The sequence below is a fragment of the Acomys minous genome (assembly GCF_964271855.1).
Source record: "Acomys minous genome assembly, chromosome: 4".
Lineage (NCBI taxonomy): Eukaryota > Metazoa > Chordata > Mammalia > Rodentia > Muridae > Acomys > Acomys minous.
In genome coordinates this window covers 59747828-59772139 of record NC_140486.1, presented here as the reverse complement: position 1 = coordinate 59772139, position 24312 = coordinate 59747828, and the positions used below count along the sequence as shown (strand labels likewise).

The following is a 24312-nucleotide window of genomic DNA, read 5'->3' as shown; positions in this document are numbered from 1 at the left end:
CTCCCCTATGTCTTTAGCTGGGCCATTGCAGACATCTTTTCCTCTTTGCAGAGAAAATTGTCGCCCCCTCCTCTGCATTTCAAGCCACCTGGTTTCTTCTGGCCCCCATGACAGGCTCATTATCAGTGACAAGCATAATGATAATGTGGATTTTTCTTTTTTGCATATATTTGTATGTATTCGTGTTCACATGGGTGTGCACATGTATGTGTAGGCATGCAAGAACGTGGGGTAAGAGGATAATTTGGGGTGCTTCCCTTGATTGTTTTCCACCTTGTATTGTTGAAGCAATCTCCCACTTGAACCCAGAACTTACAATCTGCCTAGCAGCTTTCCTCGGGGATGCTTGGTATCTGCCTCCTGTAACCTGGGATTACAGATGGACCATTCCACCCACTCAGCCTTCACATAGGTGTGAGGCTACAGACTCCAGGCCTCATGCTTATGTGACAAACATTTTGCCTGCTGAGCCATTGCCCCAGCTCTCGGTTTGGATATTTTCTTATTGCCAATTTCAGAATAATAACACTATGCAGCTAAGTAGGAAAATATCCAATTATACATTTTATGTCTTAAAGCACACTGTAAACATATTTAGCACCATGAAATCTGGTCAGCCATTGACTTCTGAATGGCCTTGCCAAATAAATTCTCAGAACATAAGTCAGTTCCTTGAACTGTACCCGTTGTCTTATATCAGTACTGGATTTGGATCTTGTGGTTTGGTTTGGTTTTGTTCTTTACTTCCAAAGGACTTGAATTAATAGATGTTTCATTAATAGAATTTGGGCTTATATTATTTTTCATAATGAAGTTAATGACAATAGATTAAAGAAAAAACACAAGTTATGGGTGTTTTTGACATCTTGATATTATTAAAATAACTAACATTTGAAGCATTTCAGTGATTATAAGAGTAAAATGTTCTTTGTATAAAACTGTAGAAAAATTTAAAAGTAAAAACAAACAAAAATACCATCCAGAAATGTTTCCAAAGTTAATAATGATGACTCATTTTGGAACCTTTCTTTCTATTATTTTTTTCTTATATGATAAGCCATAAACATATTCTAAACATTTTCTGTGTCACCATGTTATTTAAAATATTATTTGATGCCCGTTTAATAGTTTTTTGCATGACTGAGCTCTGATTCATTGGAGTTCATTTCATGTCTCTCATGTTGTCAATCAAGTGGCTTCTAATTGTATACTATACTTAAAGGTATTTTAATATCATCAAAACCTATTCAGTGAGTGATGCTGCATTTGAACTTCATATTTATCAGCATTCCATGAGGGAGGTAGGATTTCTAAAACTCCTTGTGCTATCCTGGTGTATTCATGTGCTGTTGGCACTATGAGATTGTGGTTAACAGCCAGTGTCCCATGGAGAACTTAGCGCTGGCTCCACTGCCTGTGCACACTCAGAGAACTAATTCTAGTGCATGCAAGTGTGTGTGTGTGTGTGTGTGTGTGTGTGTGTGTGTGTGTGTGTGCATGCGTGTATACATGTACGTGCTGGTGTTTGGAAGCCAGAGGTCAACCTCTGATTCCATACCTTAAACACTGTTCAGTCTGTATATTTTTCAGACAGGATCTCTCACCAAGTAGGGCTAGACTAGCTGGTCAGTGGGAACCCAGGGGTCCTCTTGTCTCCTCAATACTAGGAGGCAAGCAAGCTACAGCTCCCCCTTTTATTTCATAGGTTTGGGGATTGAACTCAGGTCCTCAAGCCTGCATGGCAAGTATTTTGCTACCTGAGCCCCTCCTCCAGTCCTGTAACATATTTGATTCTTTTAGCTGCTTCAGTCTGAAACCTGTGTCAGTGGGAAAGAAGAATGAGTTTAAAATCAGGTTTCACAAGCCCTTGCTTTTGGAAGCCATCAGCTTGAGAGACCAGCGGACGAGGCCAGTAGAGGCCCTAATGTGAGAAGCAGTCCACGCATGGCTTCAGGAAGCGTATTTAGGTTCCCTCCACTCTCAAGAAGTTTCTCTATAAACTAGCCTTGCTTCTCCATCGTCCTCAAGTGATTTCTCCCCGTGAAAGCAAGGAATGAAAGCAGGGATGGAACTTTGATGCTTCTGCTCCTATGGCTGGAGAAAGCAGCCATGTTCCAGCAACTAGAGAAAGAGTCGGAACACCAGCTTCAAACCTGGGAACGCATCTGGAAGGATGGAAAACTTCAAGTAGCCAGCCTGTCCTTCCTCCAGTGAAAAGTACTTCCATCTTCTAGGATGGTGGAGGGTCCTAAAGAAAGCAGAGGCAGGGAGTTCTGGGAGTCACCCCAGGAGGTAATCTGGAGGGTCCAGCTCCCTTTGTCAATGCTGTTAGCTCCCTTCCCCTGGGGCTTTGTCTCTGTCTGCCTGGCACCCTTACGCACTCACCTCATGGAGACTCCTGGCAATCAAGCTCTCCTGGCAGCACATTCACCGTGCCAGGTTTACCTGCTGTCTACTGGCATGCTTCCAGGTCTAGTTGTTTGCAGAAGAAAGTTCTTTTGCTTGGGAAATATTATCTATCATATTTCCACAAAGCTTATGTTTGAGCCAATAGGAAAGATAGGAGCTTTTTTTACTAGCTAAGGACAAGAATCACGTTGACTTGTTTCCTTTGGTTTCATTTAGAAATTGGCCATGTAACAAGTTCTTTTAGCCTCCTAGAATTTGGGGGTTTATACCCAAAACTGGGCATGCTGCTTCTTGTAAAAACACCCAAGCTTGTTTTCTTTCAACCAATATTGCATTCTGCAGGCAGTAACAAGATGCCCCACAGCTGGCGTGTTCATGCAAAGCTTTGGTATCTCTTTCTCAACAGTAAAGGAGGGAACTGATGTTGTTTTATTAATTGACCCTTTTCAAATTTTACCTATTTTGTGTGCATGTGTGTGAATGTGTGAGTATGTGCACATCACATGCACATGTGTAGGACAGAGGACAATTTACACATTCCAGTTCTTTCCTTCAATCAAGTGGGTACCACGGGTCACACCATGTTGGGTAGTAAGCACCTTAACAAGCTGAGCCATCTCTCAGGCCCTCAGATGGCTCTCTGTAATGACACTGACTAGCCTCTGGAAAATTTAACAAAGTGGATATTTTTCTGCTGTTTGCACAAATAAAGCTCCAGGTAAACTCCAGCTAAATCAATCATAACAATTTGCAACTATTTTGATTTGGTTTTATCTTCATCATCTTTGGATAGCTTGCTCTGTTTTATACTATATAAAATGTATTACTCGCTGATTAGTACCTCAGGGGTTTCCCAGCTCCCCCCTGGGTGTCACTGTTCACAGAGTTGGTTTCCTTTCTGTACGTTGCATGGTAAGCATCACTCTCTGAGGCCATAGGAAAAGGGTCTTGGTGCAGGGGACTTCCTGTCCTGGCTGATGTGAATTCTACAAATTCTTGTGGCCCAAGGCCCAGAGTTCTGTACTTGAGGCATGGTGTTTTGGCCCAGCGATTTGTTTGTGATAAGTACCCATGCCATGTTGCAGCTGGTCTATTAGAGGTTGAGGAGGGGGAGATTTGGGAGCCTAAGATTTTTGTTGAACCATTCGATAATTATTTGAGCTGCTTTCTTAGAAAAATGCCAACTTGCATATGTGGCATTAGAATACAGTGTTAAATAGGAGTCTTAAAGATGAATAATTAAAGGACTAAAACTTTTTGTGGAATGGGAGACAAGGTCTCTGTCTGAAGACCAGGCTGATCTAGAACTGACTTTATAACCCAAGCTGGCCTCAAAAGTAGCAAATATCCCCTTGCCTCACCCTCTACTGCTCGTATTAACATGTGTGAGCCAACATGTCTGGTTTGATTTATTCTGATACCTGGTCTGTTTTAGAATAGATAAATGTATAAACAATGGGGTAAAGCTTTATAGATCAGGCTGTCTTACAGTTTCTAGTTTAAAAGATCGTCATCTGTCTATATAGCACATATCTGTGCTACTTTAGTGGGAAATGAAACAAAGTCACGTGTTTTTCTAGCCCTTGTAACTTTAAGTCCTAAGGTCAGGGACTTGTTTTCTTTTTAATGGTTGTTGAGCTTTTAAGAGAAGAGCTGTCAAACTGCAGGCTTTTGGAATCTTGAATTTGTACTTAAGGAGCAGCATATTTGACCTGTTCACTGTATTTCTTCTGTCTCCTTAAGTCCAGTGCAAGGCACATGAAGCTCCAGTGTAAAAAGTCTTAAGAAACTGCCTTGTAGCTGGGCCTGGTGCGCACCTTTAATCCCAGCACTTAGGAGGCAGAGGCAGAGGCGGGTGGATCTCTGTGAGTTCGAGGCTAGCCTGGGCTATAAAGAGAATTCCAGGGCAACCAAGGCTACACAGAGAAACCCTGTCTTAAAAAAACTGAATGAATGAATGAATGAATAAATGAAAAGAATGAAGGAAACTGCCTTGTACTCCTCCCCTAGGCTTCTGGTAGGTGCGTTCTATCTAAAACCTAGACACCCCCTTCAGGTTAACCAGGAAAAGCAAACCCCAGTGAAGCACACAGTGCTGGGCATATCCTGATAACCCACCTCAAACCTCTAGGGGAAGAGCTTTGGAATCATGAGTGTGTGTGGGATATGGAGCCTCTGTCTTTGCCTATTTAAGGGCACTTTGGTTTTGACAAAGGCTTTCCAGCCTATATTTTGTCCTGACTAGGAACATGGAGTCCTAACTAATAGGTGCAGTGCAGTAGAGCTCAGTTCAGCCGTGTTGCAAATGTGTTAAATGTTCATGAAGTGTGGTGGCTACATGTTTCCTTGCCTCTGCACTCCTCATACAAATGGACCATCACAGATTCCTGCTTAGATATATGTTTTGGAATAATATAAAGCGCCATTAACATTATTTTCTAGGCCTGGGAATGTAGCTCCGTTGGTAGAGTGCTTGCTTGGTACCTGGCATACCTGTGGAGCTCTGAGTTCGAGCCCCAGTACCACCCAAAACTCAGTGTGAGTTTACAGATGTAGTTTCTCTGACACTTTTTAGGAGACAAAATCTGAAAGCAAACTCCCTGTTCCCCTGGTACACGGTTGCCTAAGCAAGACCTGAACACTCAAAGACTTGTTAACATGGAAGGGAAAAATCCCATGAGGCCTCAACCTTTAGGAACTGCAGGTTACTAAAGACTGTGGAAAGTAGGCAGACTAGGATCTCTATAAGTTCGAGGACAGCTTGGTCTACAGAGTGAGTTCCAGGACAGGAAAAACCCTGTCTTAAAAGCCCAAAAAGAAAGGATGAAAGGAAGGAAGGAAGGAAGGAAGTCAGGAAGGAAGAAAAGGAAGGAAGGCAGGAAAGAAGGAACAAAAGAAAAAAAAAGAAAGATAGTTTTCCCCAGGGAAGAACCCCCAGTTGGTAAGCCAATACCAAGTGTTCAGCCCTGAAATCTCTCTCTCTCTCTCTCTCTCTCTCTCTCTCTCTCTCTCTCTCTCTCTCTCTCTCTCTCTCACACACACACACACACACACTCACACACCATTATATGGATGGAGAAGGTTGAATTCATAGGTTAGAAATGTACAACTCTCAGTCCTACTTGGTAAGTCAAGGTGGGTTGATATCCATGGGAGGTCTCCTCTTCTCTGAGAGGAAAGAGAGTGAGCATAGAGGGAAGGGAGGGGAGGTGTGAGGGAGGACTGGGAGGAGAGGAGGGTGGGAAGTCCCCATCAGGATATAAAGTAAACAAATTAAGTAATTAATAATAAAAAAAGAAATGTGCAACCATGTAACAACAATGAAAGTAAAAGGTCATGAATTTGAGAAACAGCAAGGAGGGGGCCACGTGGCAGAGATTGGAGGAGGAAAAGGAAGAGGGAAAAATGTTAACTATATTGCAATGTCAAAAAATAAAAAATATTATAAAATATCCAAATGTGGTGGGTGTACCTATGATCCCAGCGGGTCGAGGAAGGAGGTTTGGAGTTTCAACATTGGTCTTTACCTCTATAGAGAATTTGAGGCCAGTGCAAGATACACGAGACCCTATCTATAAAGAAACAACAATAAAAGGCCCTCATATTTTTCTCTGTTATAGTGGACAAAGTTCAAACAGGGTACTTGTATTTCTTAGTGTGTAAATAACGTGTATGTAACAAAGGCCAAAGGCAGAACCTGGAGCCTGGAGTCCTCCTTCCAGTGGTGATGATGATGTGAACAGGGGCCCTCCAGCCATTCCACAGCTCTCCTCAGTAAGGACAATGGGAATCAGCTAGCTGGACCCCACTCTGAGCTTCCCTGACTGTCACCACCATGCTAAAGTTGCCCTCTGAATGCACTCAGTGTCGGGTCACGTGAGTGATGCTGTCCGTGTGGGCAGGGGTAGGTATGGGTTCTCTCTCAGCAGCCAGTGGGCCATGTCCTTGAAGTGTGGCCAGAGCTGTATTAACACCCTCAGAGCCTCCAAGGGTGCTGAGCATCCAAAGGGGCTCCCGACACTGTTGAAAGCAAAAGCAAAGGCTTGTGGCTTGGTGGGCTGTGGGGTGCCCTTCCTCCTCAGCCTGTTTGGGTTTGTGTCGCGGCTGCTCACCCTTGCAGCCATGTCACTTGCCTGTCTGCGTCATGACTGCTGGACCATCCCATGGTGTCAATGTGTCATGAGAACATCCTGAGTTTTCTATCTGGTCTAGATAAGTTGCTGGGTGCTTAACACATTGTACTGAAACTGTTCGTATTAGGGTAGGAAAGGGTGGGGGCAGGAAAAGATGGCTCAGTGGTTAAGAGCATTGGCTCTTTTGTCAGAGGTCCTGAGTTCAGTTTTCAGTGCCCACATGGCGCCTCACAAGCATATATAACTATAGTCCCTTGGGATCTGATGCCCTCTTCTGACCGCAGATGTGCGCGCAGGATAGGAAGGGGCTTCGGTCTCCAAGCTGGAAGTCGGACATTTGAGGTGAGAATGATACTCTGAGGGTAAGATGCGTCTCAGAAGCTGTAGGTTGCTGAGCTAAGCAGTGCTGTGTGCCTTGGCATCCTTGCAGATAACTCTCTGCTCCCCTCTTTGGGATGCTCCTTCCTAAAGCCACCTTAAGTCTGCTCTGCCTCTTCCCAGGAGGCTGGGACTCCTTTTAAAAAAAATATTGTTCCCTTTATATCCCAATTGTAGCCTCCTCCTTTGTTGCCTCCTGGTCGCACCCTCCCTCCCTCATACCCCCTCCTCCCCATCCCCTAGTCCTCAGAAAGTGGAGCCCTCCTCCCCTACCATCTGACCTCAGCCTATCAAGTCTCATCTGAACTGCCTGTATCCTCTTCTGCTGTGGCCTGGCACTGCTGCCTCGCCAGATGGATGTAATCAACGGGTGAGGGCCAGAGTCCATGTCATAAGTAGTCCCTACTCCCCATATTATGGGACTCACAAGGAGACTGTGCTGCCTATCTACTACATCTGAGCAGGGGAGGGTCTACATCTACCCCATACATGGTCCTTTAGTGGTGCATCAGTCTCTGCAGCACCCCAGTCCTCCACCCAGATTTTTTTGGCTTTATTAGTCTCTTGAGGAGTTCCTGACCCCTCCAGGTTTCTCTATTCCCTATCTCTTCCATAAGACTCCCAGTGAGCCACCCCAGAATTTGGCTGTGTGTCTCGGCATCTGCTTGGATCTCCTCCTACTGAAGCTGACAAATACCTTCAGCAAAGTGACCAGATACAAAATCAATTTTTAAAAATCAGTAGCCCACCTTTATATAAAAGACAAATAGGCTGAGAAAGAAATTAGGGAAACAGCACTCTTCACAGTAGCCACAAAAAAGCATAAAGTATCTTAGTGTAACCCTAACCAAGCAAGTGAAAGACATATATGAAAAAAAAAAAACTTCAAGTCTCTGAAGAAAGAAGTTGAAGAAGATATCAGGAGATGGAAAGATCTCCCATGCTCATGGATCAGTAGGATTAACATAGTGAAAATGACCATCCTACCAAAAGCAATCTACAGATTCAATGCAATCCTCATCGAAATTCCAACACAATCCTTTACAGACCTTGAAAGAGCAATCCTCAACTTCAATTGGAAAAACAACACCCCTAAATAGCTAAGACAATCCTGTACAATAAGAGATCTTCTGGCGGTGTCTCTATCCCTGGTCTCAAGCTGTACTACAGAGCAACAATAATAAAAAGGGCATGGTACTGGCATAGAAGCAGACAGGTGCATCAATGGAATCGAATCGAAGACCCAGAAATAAACCCACGCACCTATGGGGCTGGGACTCTTACTAGCAGTTCCTATGAAAATATGTCTAAGATGCTACTATTGGGTTTTGTGAATTTGGGTATCAAACCAAGGGCCTTGTGCATGCTGTGAAAGCACTGAGCTAGTCTCCCATTCCACCCCACCCCTGCTCAGTAGCAAGCATAGGATTTTAAGGGCTTTGGGCAAGGCAATCTGTTGGACTTGGAGGGGGAGGATCTGTGGTCCTTGTGCTGGCTGTGTCACTCTTTAGAGGGCTGTGGCTACATTCTCCAAACAGAACAGTATCAAATAGAGTAACTATTGGATACGTATAGAAGGCTGGCACAGAATTGTTTTGAAGTAGTGTCCCCTCCTTACTTTCAGGTCTTCATAATACTGCTAATGTGGAATTTCTGAGTAGAAGCCCGGGCTGCATCTGAGGATGAGTTTGGGCATGCTTTCAATTACTATCAGGAATTTGCCCCAAATTAATGTTCCAATGCTCTTGCCTCTAAAGTGCTTTAATTGTCTAATGTGCTCGCTATTCGTTGGCATAGTAAAGCTTCCGAAAGCACTAAACATAAACTCAATGGAAGCTAAAGTCACACAACTCCTAAACATAGAAATCATGTTTGGGGATTTTTTTAAAGATGCAATTATGGTGCCCAAAGAACTCCAAACAGACACTTTCCAGCACAGGGGAGGAAGACATGAAAAGAAAGACTTCCCTAGGAAAGAGGGCTCTCCATCAAAAGGGTGGCTTAGAGATTCTGGGTGCCAGGGACCATGAAAGTTAAGGCCCATGACCACATAGAGGTTCAGAAGGACTCTGCTGGACTGGCAAAGCGGGCCCTGCTGGAACCAGCCTCGTGGGAGTACACTGGGCAGCCGCCAGGTTTCTTCCCAGCAACCACAAAATGATATTCTACCGCCCGAGGAAGCGGCCAGCCTGGACTTGCTGGCTTTGTATTTACTTTAAGACATTTCTCCAGCTTTCAGCATACAAAGCACAGTTCATTCTTCTAAACTGCCACCACCACCCCCCAAACCCCTTGTACTTGTTGAGAAAATACTGTGGAATCTGGCCTCTTCCTAGACAGGGAGGGGGGGGGACATAGAATTAGGGGAGTTGGAGCCCTCCAAAGTATTCAGCTCCCTGTGTGGTGAGTGCACAAAGGAAAGGGAGGCCTGGCGGCTTCTTGACCTCTGCCTGGCTTAGCTTGGCTTGGGACGGTGACCATGCCGATCTCATGTGCAGGAAGCGGGAGATACACCACCCTCACATGTAGCACTGCCTCGGTGGCTTCTCCTGTGTCAGAGGAATCATGTAGGTGTGGCTTGGTGTTCTTAGACACAGCAGCCAAATGTGTGCTCGCTTGCTCTGTCTGTAGGATCCTTGTGGAAAAGCCCACAAATCATGACCAAAAAAAAAAAAAAAATCTGCTTTAAATTGTGTCTTTACTGAGTGTGAAAAATGCTTTTTCTTATCATTATTCCCTGAGCAATACCATGAAATGGCTGTTCGTTCAGCACTTGTACTCAGTGGTGCTAAAACCAATCTAGAGGTGACTTCTAGTACTGAGCTGTGGAGAGAACGATTGTATATGTGTAAATACTACACAGTTTTCTGCCATTCCAGCATTCGTGGATTTTGGGGTCTGTGGGGGTCCTGGCTCCTGTTCCTGTGGATACAGGAGGTGCCTCTGAAGCTAGCTCGGTCACGAGCAGGGTGTGAAGAGAAAAAGGCTCTGTAGTCTGATAACTGGCAAAGGGGCTCCTTCTCATAAAAGTGTTTTCCACAAGTGAGATTTCTCAGCCTGCCTAAGGGAAGGGTCAGGCCTGTAGTGCTGGTCTGGGGGTGGCAGGGGAGAGCTGGGGAGAAGCCGCTGAGTGTGTGTCAGGGTCACACAATGTACTCCTTGTAGGCTATAGTGATGGCCCTGGGTGGAGATGGAGATAGGCCTGTCTTGAGGAAAGCTCTGCCTCACATGGATTCTGGAGCAGTGTGAGAAAAGTACAAGTGACACCACTAACTGCCCCGAGCAGGGCCTGTCACATGGGGGCCAGGTCAGGAACAGACTGGCAGTGGCAGACAGATTCAAGCCAAATTAAAGTATAAAGGCAAGTTTATTGGGGGGTAGCTCCTGGGCCTGTTTGGCCTATCCCAATGATCAGGGTCAGGGAAGTTGCCATGCAGACAGAGAGGCCAAAGAGAGAAAGCACACAGGCAGGGTAGGGGGTTGGGGGGAGGGGGAGAAGAAAGAGAGGAGTGAGAGAAGAGAGAGGGAGGAGGAGGGGGAAAAAAAGGAGGAGGAGGAGGAGGAGGAGGAGGAGGAGGAAGAGGAGGAGGAGAGAACCAGAATGTCTGGAATATACAGTGAACAGCCTCTGGAGGAGAGGAAGTCTAGCCCCTGGGCTAGAAAGTTCAGGATAGAGGGCAGGGGTACTCCAGCCATGCCCTGTAACAGGTAGGGACTGAGGGATGCTGGGAGAACCTGGAGACCCGGTCCGCTTTGGTTAAACAGTCACCTCTGCTGCTTGTCCTGGGTCTGGATCCCAACAAGTGGAATGCAGTAAGAATGCATGAAAATCAAGTGACTTTTAGCCACAGTGAATCTGTAGCGTAGCATCTGACCGATGTAAGACAACCTATCCCAGGAGTTGAGTCAGGCCTGGGAAGCGACAGATAGTTAACATTTAATCTTAGGTGAACTTTAAAACCCAGAAATAGGATAAACTTGTCTAGAGGGTGTGTGGAAAGAGAAAGAAATAACAGCCAGACAGAAGCTCTAAGGTCTTCACAAAACTATACTGAGCACCCTGAAAGTTGAGAGAGAGAGAGAGAGAGAGAGAGAGAGAGAGAGAGAGAGAGAGAGAGGATATTAACTGTGCTATGTGTTACTGAGGGTTGAGTGAATCCATGAAGTAGCCATTGGATTTGACAGCACACAGTCCACCATGGACCTGGGTAGCTAAATTGAGTAGTAGAGATTTAGCTAAATTCCCATCAGGTTGTGTTGAAGAGCGTAGTAGTTGCTTTTTTAGTTGGTGGAACAGAATACTCTGCTAAAATGAAGTTAGGAAGGGCAGGGTTTATTTTGGCTCATATTTTTAGGCTGTAGTGCCTCATGGCAGGGAAGTGGGTGAGTCTAGAAAACCCCTCACAGATGTGCCCAAAAGTTTGTCTCAGTAGATGCGAAATCCTGTGAAAGTGACGGTCGAGATGAATGTTGACAGAAAGTTGCTGGGAAGTTAGGAAATGGAATCAGGTTATTAGCTGTTGGGAGAGGTTTTTCTCTCATGGGGAACAGAGGACCAGGCACCAGGTAGAGAGAGTGAGACCCAGGGACAAGACAGGTGTAAAGGGTGACAGCAGAGAAAGAGCCTGGGCCAGAGGCATGGAATGCGCTTAGAGAAAGGACTTGGGGCGGGTTCCCTCTTGTACTAGGTTTTTTTCTCTTTGTTGTGACAAAGGTGCAGTCTGGGGGATGAGGACTGATTGTGATCCCTGGCTTAAGAGGATACAACTCCAAGTGCAGCATCTAGGGCCTTCTTGGTCTCTGCTGCCATGAGTTGGAGCTATATTTTCTTTACATTCCCATGGGCCAGGAACAGAGAGGGAATGCTAACACTTTGTGTGTCCTTTCCCCAAAACTTAATTCTCTCTGCAACTCCCTCACAGACACACCCACTAAGTTATCCTTAGTCTGCCAGGTGAGTCTACATCAGATAGGCCAAGTTGACGAGGAAGAATGACTGTCACACCTCAGAGCTGTGCATGGCAGTTCCTTGCTTAGCGTCGCCACTTTCCATCGAGTCTGTCCCCCTGTCACTGTGATGGAGTGCATGCCTCATGGAGCCCCCCGGGTCTCCCTCTTGATGCAGAGCAAATAAACAGCAGCTGGCTTTCCAGAAGATGGAGGCTCAGGGTGGGCAAAATGGCACAACTTGTTTGATGTGGCCAGTTGACTAATGGATCAGCCGAACTAGTAGATACTTCTAAGCCCATTGTGAGTCAAACATAGTTCTTGGTCATGTAGAAAACCATGTAAACTGGCCCCTCTCCATTTAAAAGAGTCCCTATGGGGTTGAGACAGAAACAGCTTGGGAAGGGACAGCCTAAGGCTGGCTTGGTGTTCCGAGGTGCTTCATCTGAGTGGGGGGTATGTGTGTGATATTCCTGAGGAAGAGATTCTTCAAAGAAAATGGGACAAAGGGAAGTGTGTGTGTGCGGGGGTGGAGGGGTGGGGGGGTGTTCAGGGAGAAATTGCAGCAGCAACTGGGAGGTAGGGAAACTGAGGCAGCGCCCCTCAGCACTGAAGGAATTAGAGTTAGGAAGGCATGGTAGCTCCCATTGAGTGAGTTGCTCACACTCTCTGAGGGTGAGTTCTACTGTGGGCAAGAAAGATTCTGAGCTGGTGGCAGCTTCTCACCAGCTTCTGTCCCTGGACCCAGGCAGCTCACTATGCCTGCTTTTTTTTAAGTACTGGGGTCTTGGCTTGGGTTCCTGCTTAACAAAGCTTCCTAGCACTTGTGGCGCGGAACAAGCCATTTGACATGATGCTGTGTCTGCTTCCTCACTGGAAAAAATTAAAACTGTGACTGTTGTCATTGGGACTAAATGGAGTCCCCAGCTCAATATGCACTGTCTTACTTTGTTGCAAGCTGGATGTGAATTCTGGGGTCAAATGCCGGATTTTTTGCTCCATTGATCACTGGCTGTGTGTGTGATCATAGACAGTGTACTCTGCCTCAGTTTCCTAATCTTCACAGTGGGGAAGGACTAATCCCTGCCAGCTGAGACATCTGATGAGGGGTGAATGAAGAACTAGCGAAGGAATTTGAGTGGTCCCTGAGAGGAGCTCCCGGCTTGCCAGACCGCTGAGTGCTGGCTGCTTGCGGGGAAGGGGGATACTGCATTCAGGTGGGCTGGGCTGCGCATGCGTCTGTGTGACGGTTTCTCTTCTCTGCAGTTCCGCCTGGTGGTGAAGACGGCCCTGAAGCTTCTGCTTGTCTTTGTGGAGTACTCCGAGTCCAATGCAGCACTCCTCATTCAGGCTGTCTCTGCTGTTGACACCAAAAGAGGTGAGCAGTCCCTGCCCCTGCGCCACCAAGGTCTCAGTGTCCTAGACAGGGAGACACCCCGCCCCCATCTTCTAGTGAGCTATTGGGAACATCCTCTGTGGGTAGGCATCTCTACGAAGGATCTAGAGAGGTCGCTATGGAGACTGTGGCTGGAATATGGTGTGACAATGAAGAAAATGCACGTGTGGACTTAGCCAGGATGTCTCAGATCATTGTCCTGTGCCCACACAACTAAAAACACACAGAGCAACTATCCTCCCAGCCTAGTTCAGGTCACCTTGTGTCCCTTCTTCTCTTCCTTGCCCTGAGTAACACTGACCCATAGGCGTTCCCTGAGCCTTCTGCCCTCCTTCCCTCTGTCCCGTGCAGTTTCTTACTTAAGGGCCTCAGCACTTCTGACCTGCTCTCACCCACCACCCTGCAGTACAGTTCTCACCACTCTATCCAACCCTGTCAGTGGTTCCGCAGTACCTACTGCAGGAAAGCATCTGGGTCTTTCCAGCTAAGGGACCACTTGCCATCTCCTTCCTGGTGGGCAACACCCCTCCCAATCTCATGAGCTCCCAAAGCTCCCAAACAACCTCTCTCTCTGCTATACTGTCATCACCGCCTGTCTGCTGACTTGAGTACACCCTGCTCATAGACGGGCTCTCTGTCTCCTGGTTTATTGTTTCAGCTGCCCTGAGCAGATACTGGTACAAAAGAGTGGAGTGGCATATACCATGTGTCATTTCCGTGCTGAGGAGGCTGAAGCAGAAGGGTCATGAATTCGAAGCTAGCCTAGGCTACTTAGAAAGACCCTGTCTTGAAAAGAAAAAAAAAGAAAAAAAAAAGAGAGAAGAAAGTAGGAGCTGTAGCTGTGTTGGTGTGAACCATGCTGTGGTCTGCAGTGGTGTGAAGCCATTAGCTAAAATTCTGGGGTACCTGTTTTATCTCTTGCTCATTTCCCTCCCTAAGAGCACCTTCCCAATAAAGTCTCAAATAAGTAAGAAGTTTTTGAATAATATTTTTTTCTCTTCATGAGTGTAATAGTAACAGTTAATTTAAAACATATAGAAAACCCAGTCTGCAGATGATCCTAAACCACTATTGACATCAACAGACAGGTGTGCCAGCACATTGGTGTATTCCCGTCCAACTCATGTATATTTGTAAACAGACAACCTAGGTGTGGCTGTTAGGAGGAAGAGAGCTCAAGGTTGCACTCTTTATTCAAACTAGTTATGACTCAGCATTGCTAAGAGCTCTCTTCTGATGCCCATTCAAAATGTGGAAGACCTAGCTTCCTGCTTTCTTTGAATGTCTGAGTTAATGAAAGCCACCCAGGGCACCTTTGCGCTGAACACACAGGCGGATGCCAGGTCTGTCATGGCCAATCTACCCTAGAAGTGAGTCTTTCTCTCTCTGGGGGGAGGACATAAAGATGGCAGAGTCTCAGGCAGGTCAGAGGCTGGAGTCTGGAAGGTGGGTCCCAGACCACAACCACTTTCTCTCTACCACAGCATATTGCCATCTGGTATCCCATAGGAACTAAGGGCAGATTAGAGGGCCAGTGAACAGTCCTGATTAGGGACAACCAGTGGCTAAGAAACTATGTGTGGCTCCCCTAGAACCAGGTTGTTAGCACCTTAAGCAAATGGTTGGTATTTGGGGGCCATGACAATTTCCTTGATTTATCCCTACAGGATGCATGTCCCATCTCCTAGCTTTGGCGTTACTCTAGGACAATGGGTGGACTTTTTGTTAGCCTCTCTTAAATGTTGGGTAACTCAAGGACACTTGCCATAAGACCACGCTATAGGGCTATCCTTCTCATGGCTTTGAGGTTCTCCTTTAGCCTTGTTGAGTAGGATGCTCTAGAGTCCTTGTTTGGAGTTCCTACTGTATCAGTGACATGTTGTGGAGTGGGAATGACCCTCAGATGAACCTAGGGCTTTGCTTCCCACAGCCAAGCTCCATTCCCCAGCCCCAGCCCGAGGCCTCTACTATCCTAATTCTCTCCAACAAGACAAAATGATGGCCATCTTTTCTCAATTAGCAAAAAAATATTCTCGTAGATTGTTTTCTCAGCTTCGTAGATCTTGCCTATAAAATTCCTTCAACCTTTGGCAAGTGCTGTCATCTGCCTGCCACTAAACATGAAGAGCTGCAAACAAAAGAGTATCACAAATGAAAAAGCTCAGAGAAACCTCATCACGTGTGGCTCCATAGCACGTTTCTTCGTGGACATGTGTGGTCTTGGCTGTGATTTTGTAATGCATACATATAGCGTCATCCTGGTTTACTGCTAGTAAAGTTGTCCCAGTATTCTATGATGGAATTAAGCATACAAATGTGTCATGGAATTCTGCAGAGAGCAACTTGGATTCCAGGTGTTTCCAGCAGCAGGTTATAGAGCAGTTTCCAGTTCCCTCTCAATTGGGCTGGAGCACTGCCTCTGTGCCAGAGATGACTGAAAGAGAGCTGAGCATGTCTGTGTGGGCGCACGTGCAAATAACTCATAAATTCTGCTCCACGGAGAAGCTTCAGACTCATTCCTTGGCAGGAGCCTGGGGAAGTGGGGACAGTTGTCTTTCTATTTTTTTAATAGGTAGGAAAACTCTCAGAGTTGAGGAATCAGCAAATAAAACCAGCAGAGTAAACTACAAGCCCTCAAAAACTCATTACCAACTAAAGCAGTTGAAGTCATCCCAGACCAGATTCCCATGGTGGCTTCATGCTTAAAAAGTATGCATGGCCACCTATGAATTAACCAGGAGGATTCATTCTATGACAGGGGCCTAGAGTGGGCCACTTAGAGGGCCTAGGAAGAAAGCAAAGCCCACCCCTGAGTCCCAGTAGTGTAGCTCAGTGGCAAAGTGCTGATACAGTATGCATGAGGCCCTGTGTTCAATCCTCATTACTGCAAAACAAACAAAAAGTACATTGTAGGTAGTAATTAATATTTATGAACATGTGAACATTTTAAATGCCTCATTTGGCCTAGTCTTTTATACTTTCACTTTAAAGCTGGAATAAAAGTGTGTGTGTGTATGTGTGTGTGTGTGTGTGTGTGTGTGTGTGTAGCTCAGAGGTTGACTTCGGATGTCTTTCTTAATCATTCTCTGAATTAATTTTACACAGGCAGGGTTCCTCGCTAAACCCGAAGCACATTCACTGATTTGTCTAGACTGACTGGCCAGAGAACCCTGGGGACCTATTTCTCTCTGACTCCCTTGCATGGATATTATAGCCACACACCACCATGTCTAGCTTTGCTTTGAGGGCTCTGGGAATCAGACTCAGGGCCTTATGCTTGTACACCAAGTATTTAGCACCTGAGCCATCTTCAGTTCTTGTTCTCTTGCTTGTATCTTTATGCCACTTTTTCTTTGGGGGACAGATGTAGCCTGACAGGGAGAGGGAAAGACAGATGTCACTCATGCATGCTCTAAGGAGATCGTTGTTGTGTCATCTTCCCTTGTCGGACTCTCTGTCCTTAAGATCTGCCCTATGCAAGGTTGTCAGGAAGCTAGGCAGAGTGAGGTGGAATTGGGGAGCAGACAGGATAACTCATTGTCATTAAGCTATTAATTTGGTCCAGCACAACTTTTGAGGTTCTATTTTTCTTTTGAATATGAATGATGAAATATGACATAATTCCTGTACATGCACATCACACATGATTATCATGGAATGCCATCTATCTATCCTTGCAAGCAATCCTGTCTTTGATTCTGCTTGAGGGCGTCATGAATAATGAAGAATGTGCAAAGCATAGTGGAGGCTAGAGGTTGCACACTTGAGCTGGACCTCCACTGTTTACTGTCAGAAGTCTCTGAGGAGAGTAATAGATCTATAGTCTGGAGAGATCCAGAATGTGCTGGAAGGGTTGTTCAGCATAGACTTGGCCATTAGACCAACTCACATGCAAGGCATAATGTTAAATGTCTGATTAATTGATGCAGGGGCCTAGCAGGAGAGTAAGATGGAAAGTGACTCAAACACATGTTCTATGACTTTAATCTGAGTTAAGAAAGAGCCACTGTGCCTTTTAGAATGTAAAGAGTTTAAGTATTGATGTCACCACTAGCCATGGTCTTGATAATGAAAGCTACTGATGCTTGGGTGTCTATAGTGCAACAGATAAAAAGACAGGCAGCGTCCACACAGAGTTCAGTCATTATGCAAATATTTGAATCAACTATGTGCTTGCAAACATTAGGAGGCACCAGGCTCTATGGAACCTGTATTACAGTGGTTAGAATGCAAGGCTGGGGGACAGTAGATCTGGAGGGAGACAGATGATAATGACAACCTTGCCTTCCAATGTACCCCATCAAAACTAAGAAAGGAAATAGAAGAGCTTTATCTCCCGGACACTTTGCAGTATTTCCTGAAGAAAAACACATGCTCTTCAGCTTGTAGATATGTCCCCAAACCTGCCTCATTTCCCCAACCTAAAAAAGTCTTTTTATGTTTATGTGTTTTCTTATTTATGTAGTGTGTGTGTGTGTGTGTGTGTGTGTGTGTGTGTGTGTGTGTGTGTGTAAGAGTGAGATTATTACCCATATCTGAACTACCTGACTCTGTTGCTTGGCTTTTCCTTCCTCAGGCCCCACAGGGCACTTTGGAGTCACAGGCAACAGTGAGGAAGTAGTTCTGAGTCCAGAAGCATCAGAGAAATTAGAAACCATTGGCTGCAGTGCTTTCTCCCATGTACAACGCTTCAGTGAATTCTCTGTAGCATGGCTCTTTCTAAGCTGTCTTTTGGGAGCCCTCTAGTCCTTGACACTGGTGCCCCATTAGAAATACAAGCAGATAACTCCCTGAACTCATTGGTACAATGAGATCAAGGGTCTCCTGGTTGGCTGTCTTGAAGGATGAAATGGTCACTTTGTTGACGCTTGAAGAACAACTGCACACTGGTGCTTATTGCAAAGCAGTTTGATGATAACTTTCAGGAGATAGTTCGGAAACTGGTAAGAGAGAGAACATCTGAGTTAAAAAAGAGTGAGAGGAGACTGCCTGGTTCTAACCGGCTAAAGGATGAGGCTTTAGGTTCACTCACTGGGAGAGCTGTCCTAGCGTGTGTGGCATTAATCTCTGTGTCATGTTTTCTATAAGATGCCAATTCATCAGTCCTGACTTCTTACCGTGTGCAGCTCCCCTCTCATTTTTGTAAAGCTGTTCCATCTTCCCATACTAAGTGTCCTCTCAGGAATCATTATTGTCCTTTGGCCATTTCATTGACTCTGTGCGCCATGGCAGGCATTGTGCTGAAAGTGCAGAGATGAACAAGAAATGACTCTGCCTTTGGGAAATGTTTACGTCAAGGCCAGGATCAGCTCTGTCACAACCTACCCAAGGACCAGCATTTAGAAACTGCTACACTTAGGTTATTTGCAGATTTGCTTTATCAAGCAAAAATAAGTAATATCCATTTGAGATAACTTATAGAGCAATCACAAAGAGAAAAGGTTCCCAGTATAGCCTACCATGCCAGGGGTAAGCCAATGCTTCCAATCACTCCTAGTATTTAGCACAGGCATAGAAACTAGGCCAAAAGGTTGCCTCCTCATCTGTGGCCTGCCACTTGACTGCTGCTCTGGGGTGGGAAGTGACTGGAGAGAATCGCCCTTGAGCCTTCAGTAGCTGGATTCACTTGAGAGGTATCTTTGTCCCAAGCCTTTTCCAGAGCCATCCACAGCCATTGTCATTGCACCTCCATTTCTGGCACTATAGCCGTAGCTGAATATTCCTACCACTCCTCAGATGTTGGCTCTGGGCTGGGGTCTATTTTTGCGCTTTCATCTAGCTACTCCATTCGATTCTACACTCATCAAGGGAAGTTCTCCGCCAGCCTCTGAACCTGGCTGATGCCCAGACAGTATCTGTACCCTGATGGACTAGAGATGGAATTCTTTTGCTCTAGATTTTTGCTAGAAAGTGATGCCACTATTACTGCTTGGAACTGAGAGAGTAAAAAAAAAAAAAGTCTCCATGCCTTGCTCAGCATATGCTGGTGGGCTTTCAGTGAGACTTGTGGTTTCCTTAGTTAGTGAAGTCTGCATCCCCAATGTGTGCACATGAATAGAATTTAAATTTATTTATTTAATATAAAGGAGACTTCTCAAGCAAATAGTTGTGGATACTGACAATGAACATGAGACAGGATAGTATATTGATTGCTAGGACAAGTCCGGCTTATAGATGTGTCCACACTTATACTTGCAACGACTAAAAGATGCGTGTGATTGAGATAATGTATATCATTGAATTAATGTTTGTAATGACTTTTGCTTTACTCATAGGTGTCAAACCCTGGTCCAACATCATGGAAATCTTGGAGGAAAAAGATGGAGTTGACACAGAGCTCTTGGTTTATGCAATGACTCTAGTGAACAAGGTTGGTTGATGTGTGTTCTAGGTTGAATTGTGACCCCCCACAATAGGAGTTGAAGCCTTAAACCCCAGTATTTATGAAGAGAGTCTTGCAGATCTAACTCAGTCATTAGGACAAACTCTAATCAGATAAGACTGATGCCCTTACAAGAGGAAAAGAGAAAGGGAGAGGAAAAAGACAGTGTGAACTCATACATGGAAGACAGCCACATAAAGACAGAGGCAGAGATTAGAATGGTACGTCTGTGGGCCAAGGAGTGCCTAAAGTTGGCTAACTAGCCTAGTGCTGGTCAAGGAAGGATCATTCCATGAAGCTATTACAGAGAACATTGCCCTGCTGATATCTTAGTTTCAGTCCTGACTTGATAAGTCACCCTAGCTCATGGTACCTAGTTACAGAAGCTATAGGAAACAAAAAAACCTCATGAAAATTTAAAATTGTACCTCATGAGCCACACCATGAGGACCCCAGGGTTGGTGGTTGGAAAGCAATAGCAAGAATAGTAAGAAGACATCTCATACCAAGACTCACCCTTAATGACATTTCCCCTTTAGAATTAGCACCTTGACTTAGAAGAAATGATTCAAGCTCAGGAAGACACAGGCTTCTTGTTTGTTGAATTCTGAGTCTTGGCCAGAGGTGAGGCTCCCGGAGGCAGATCCTATTTCCTTTATGTTGACCTTACCTTTGTGCTCTTGTTACTTCCAACATGTACCCCTCTGGCCATCAGTTGTAGGATAGTCACAGTCCTTTGAGACTGTCCCCAGAAGCCAGGGCATTGGTTTCTATGGTGACGCCGGACAGGCTGTCTTGATCCTAGTGTCCCTTCATTCAGATCATCACACTCCACATCCTAAGTATCATTGTCACCAACCCCGAGGGTTTTCTTTAGACTGTTGGCTGTGAGTCTACAATGATAAGTATAGTGATGGGACGAATAAGGCCTTGGAAGGTTCTAGAATCCTTTGTTGGGCTATAACTGGAGACTTGCTTCTCCTAATGAACTGAAGACACATTTGTAGTGAGCAGTTTAAATATAAGGTGCAGCTCCTCCTCTGTGGGACCATGTTGCTTTCCCTCTAAGGGTGGATTGGAATAGTGGGTCATGCAGATCCAGTGTTCAAAACTTGCTGCACAGTCAACATTGTGCTGATGGGAGAGCAGCTTCCATGGTTGGGAATGGGATGATAAGTAGAAATAAATAGAAACATTTTCAGTTCATATATCACAGTCAATCCTGAATAAATGAAAAGATTCCAACTTAACACATGAAACTAGGGAGAGAAACATGAGCAAGAGATGAAGATGGTACCGATCTCTTGATGGCGAAGGCGATAAATTGAATGACGGATGAAAGGTCTCGGATCTGGGGTTCAAGGGGGCCACGGAGATGGATTGGTGGGAGTAAGATTTTTAGAAGATTTTTAGAAGAATTATTACTGTCATGGGGAAACAGAAAACAGCATGGTGGGGACTCTTAGTAGAATTCAAGTCCCAGCACCAGGGACAGACAGCATGATGGGTTCTCAAGTTGAATTAGGCCCATAAGTGGGTATCCTTTCTTACATGTCTTTGATGAGCCAGACTCTGAGTCTTTAGCAGGCAGCAGGGAAGAGCTAGGGAAAAGTGTGTGACCATCTGTAGTTGTTGATGTATCTGGGCTTGTAAACTCACTCGTGTCATGAGAAGTCTGTTGGCTAGACATCCCATGGAGTGCTTGTCTGTATCTGCGAGAGCCGAGGAGCTGCTGAGGGTACTGTGGCCTGAGCAACAGCCTGGCCTAGATCCCAATCGTGGAGAGACTGGTTCACCCAAACAAGAGGTTTATTTGGAAGTAGCAAGGGATGGCGATGGAAGATAGATGCGTGTTGGGAAGAGGCACATTTGCAGAGGTTGTGGTAAGGGAAGGCCTTTAGAAGAAAAGAGGAATTCCACATAACCTGTTGTGAAACAAAGATTGTTGGTAAGTTGGCATTAGCTCATTTTGTGGAGACAGATCTTTTTAGATGAGTGTCATGGTGTAAATGGTCTCTGGAGTTCTGTGGATAACTCTTGACCAGGGCACATGTGCGCGTGCATGAGAGCCTCTGCAGTTTGGCACAGACAGCTCATTTGCCTTGGATGTGACATAGCAACTCTGTTGTGGTACTTAAAACTTTGTGTTTTATTTCAAGTTTATTTTGATTATGAAGCCAACAAAAGATTGCAAAAGGAAGTATTTAAATATATTACTAAATAAAATTATAAAGGGTCTTGCTTGTAAAATGAAAATCTCAAAGTTATAGACAAATGGCAAATTAGGAAGCTAATGACCTATGTATGGATACATATTAATATGAAAATATTAATACATTTTATAAAATGACCTTAAGTAAACCATAAATACTAAAAATACACATTGAAACAAAAAGACATTTTCTAAGGACATGTTACTGCCACCAGTAAGCCTGGGCCCTGGCAACTGAAGCTTGGCCACCCATCCCCAAAATACTAGTTAACGAGACAGGTCTGTGAAAAGCAGAGAAATAAAATTTAGTTAATATGGCCTCATTGGGAAGAGAAACCAATAAAGAAATCCAGTGTCTGATTCTGGGCTAATAATAGGAAGTCAAGGTTTAAACCAGGGGCACGAGACATGAATTCTTAGTCCGGGTGTGGCCCTGCTCATCACTGACACATCATTGTCTGGGCTCCTGAAAGCTATCACAGCTGTGGGAAATCCCTCTTAAAGAGATGAGTTTCCCCTCAGACTGGCACCTGGGATTCAGCTTATCTCTGCAACAAGCTTGAGATTCCTGGAGAGTTTACAATTCCTCAGGGGTCATTGTTTCCATAGCCAAAGGGAACGACAGCCCTACTTCTACCAAGATATATGCATAATATATACATATATGTGTGTGTGTGTGTGTATTTGTAATATGTATATTTCTTTCTTTAAAAAATAATTTCAAACAGAGTCTCCCTATATAGTCCTGGCTAGAACTCGATGTGTAGAGTGGGCTGGCCTTGAACTGACAATGATGCTCCTGCTTCTGCTTCCTGAGTGTTAACATCACAGGTGTGTGCCATCACATCTGCTTGTTACATTTGCTGTTCCTGCCCCTCCTCCTCCTCCCGCTCCTCCTCCTCTCCCCTCCTCCATTAGACTTACTTGTTTTTGAAGTGTCTGTGTATGCACATGTATGAGCCAGTACCCTCAGTGGCCAGAAGGGAGCATCAGATCCCCTGCAGCTGGAGTTATAGGCAGTTGTGAGTAAGCTGATGTGGGTACTGGGAACTGAACTTGGGTCCTCTGGAAAAGCAGCCAGGGCTGAACCATCTCTCCAGCGCCTTGCATTTGTTTCTTTCTTCTTAAGATTTATTTTTATTTTATGAGAGTTTTGTCTGCATGTACTCCTGATGCCTATGGAGACTAGAAAGGTTGTCCACTGGAATTGGAGGTACAGGTGTCTGTGAGCTGCCACGTGGGCACTGGGAATTGAACCCAGGTCCTCTAGAAGAGCAGCCAGTGCTCTTAGCTGGCTTAGTGACATCTCTCCAGCCCCTGCATTTACTTTTCAATGAAGCATTTGCTGGTGAGTGTAGAGCTAACTAACTCTTATATAGTCATGACAGGAAATAGCCACATTTTGGATGGATAATCATAAGGACTTTGCTTTAGTTTTATTAGTTTTAAGTCTGTCCATCTGTTTACCTTGATGTGTGATTTGGAGTATGTTTTTGTTGGCTTTTGAAGATGAACCTTATCTTTTTGCTGTCCTTTCTTGTCCCTGACCTTGCTCTGTAAGAACTCTGAAGTCAGCAAAAAATGAATACTCCCTCTGGCCCAGCATAGTGTGCTGTAACTTTATCTTTCTCATTGGCAGAGATGGTGGCCACTTCCCTTCCCACAGCCGCAGCACGTGGGCACTCTGCTGCCCTTCACTGGCAATGCTCACCCTCTGCTGGACATGGGCTGGCACAGACCAGAACCCCCTCTCTTGCTCCTTTGCATCTGGCCATTCTGTTCTCTATCCCCAAAAGGACAGTACTTACTTTAAAAGCAATGAGTTGATTCTAGAGCCAAATTTGAGTGACTGTGATCTGGGAACACAGATTTAAGTTAATGCAGCCTTCATGTTCCAAGGTGGAAGCAGCTTCATAAAGTTTTATAGTTTTTTTAAAACAAAGAAAGTCATTAATCAAGGCAAGTTTAGATAGAATATATTGGTGAGTACATCAGAGAGGTGGTTACAGAAGATGGTGGTGGAAGCTTTTTTTTATAGGTCTCAGATGCTATCTGGTGACATTCTTGGCTTTTGAGTTGGTGGAAGTTAGGGCTTTGTTAAGTTAATAGATTTCAGAAGGTTTTTATCTATGAGTCAGCTTTTGTTTATTAGACTGTTGTTAGTTCTGAGATAGAGATGGGCAAGGGATGACTATTCTGAAGATAAAGCTAGCTAAGATGGGATACTCAGCCTCTGGACCTGCAATTTTTCAACCTCTCCACATCACTGCAGCTCTAGTTAGTTTACCAGTCTATGAGGGCACAGCTCCCCCAACCCCAGAATTGTTGTTGACATACCCTACCTATGCCTATCCTGACACGCCCCAGAGTCACCTGGGGGGAGGAAACTTCAAGTGAAGAATTTCCTTGATCAACTTGGCCTGTGACCATGTCTGTGAGGGAATTGTCTTGACGG

At 45.1% G+C, this 24312-nt stretch overlaps 1 protein-coding gene across 7 annotated transcripts in view; it reads left to right on the top strand.

Moving 5' to 3' along the window:
* FHOD3 (formin homology 2 domain containing 3) overlaps positions 1-24312 on the top strand; it is a 412148-nt gene that overhangs the window by 257911 nt on the left and 129925 nt on the right. For all 7 annotated transcript variants that reach the window (XM_084780621.1, XM_084780620.1, XM_084780626.1 and 4 more), the window contains 2 exons: positions 13134-13245; positions 19539-19633. In XM_084780621.1, the coding sequence (XP_084636747.1) occupies positions 13134-13245; positions 19539-19633 (207 nt within the window). The remainder of the gene's footprint in view (positions 1-13133; positions 13246-19538; positions 19634-24312) is intronic.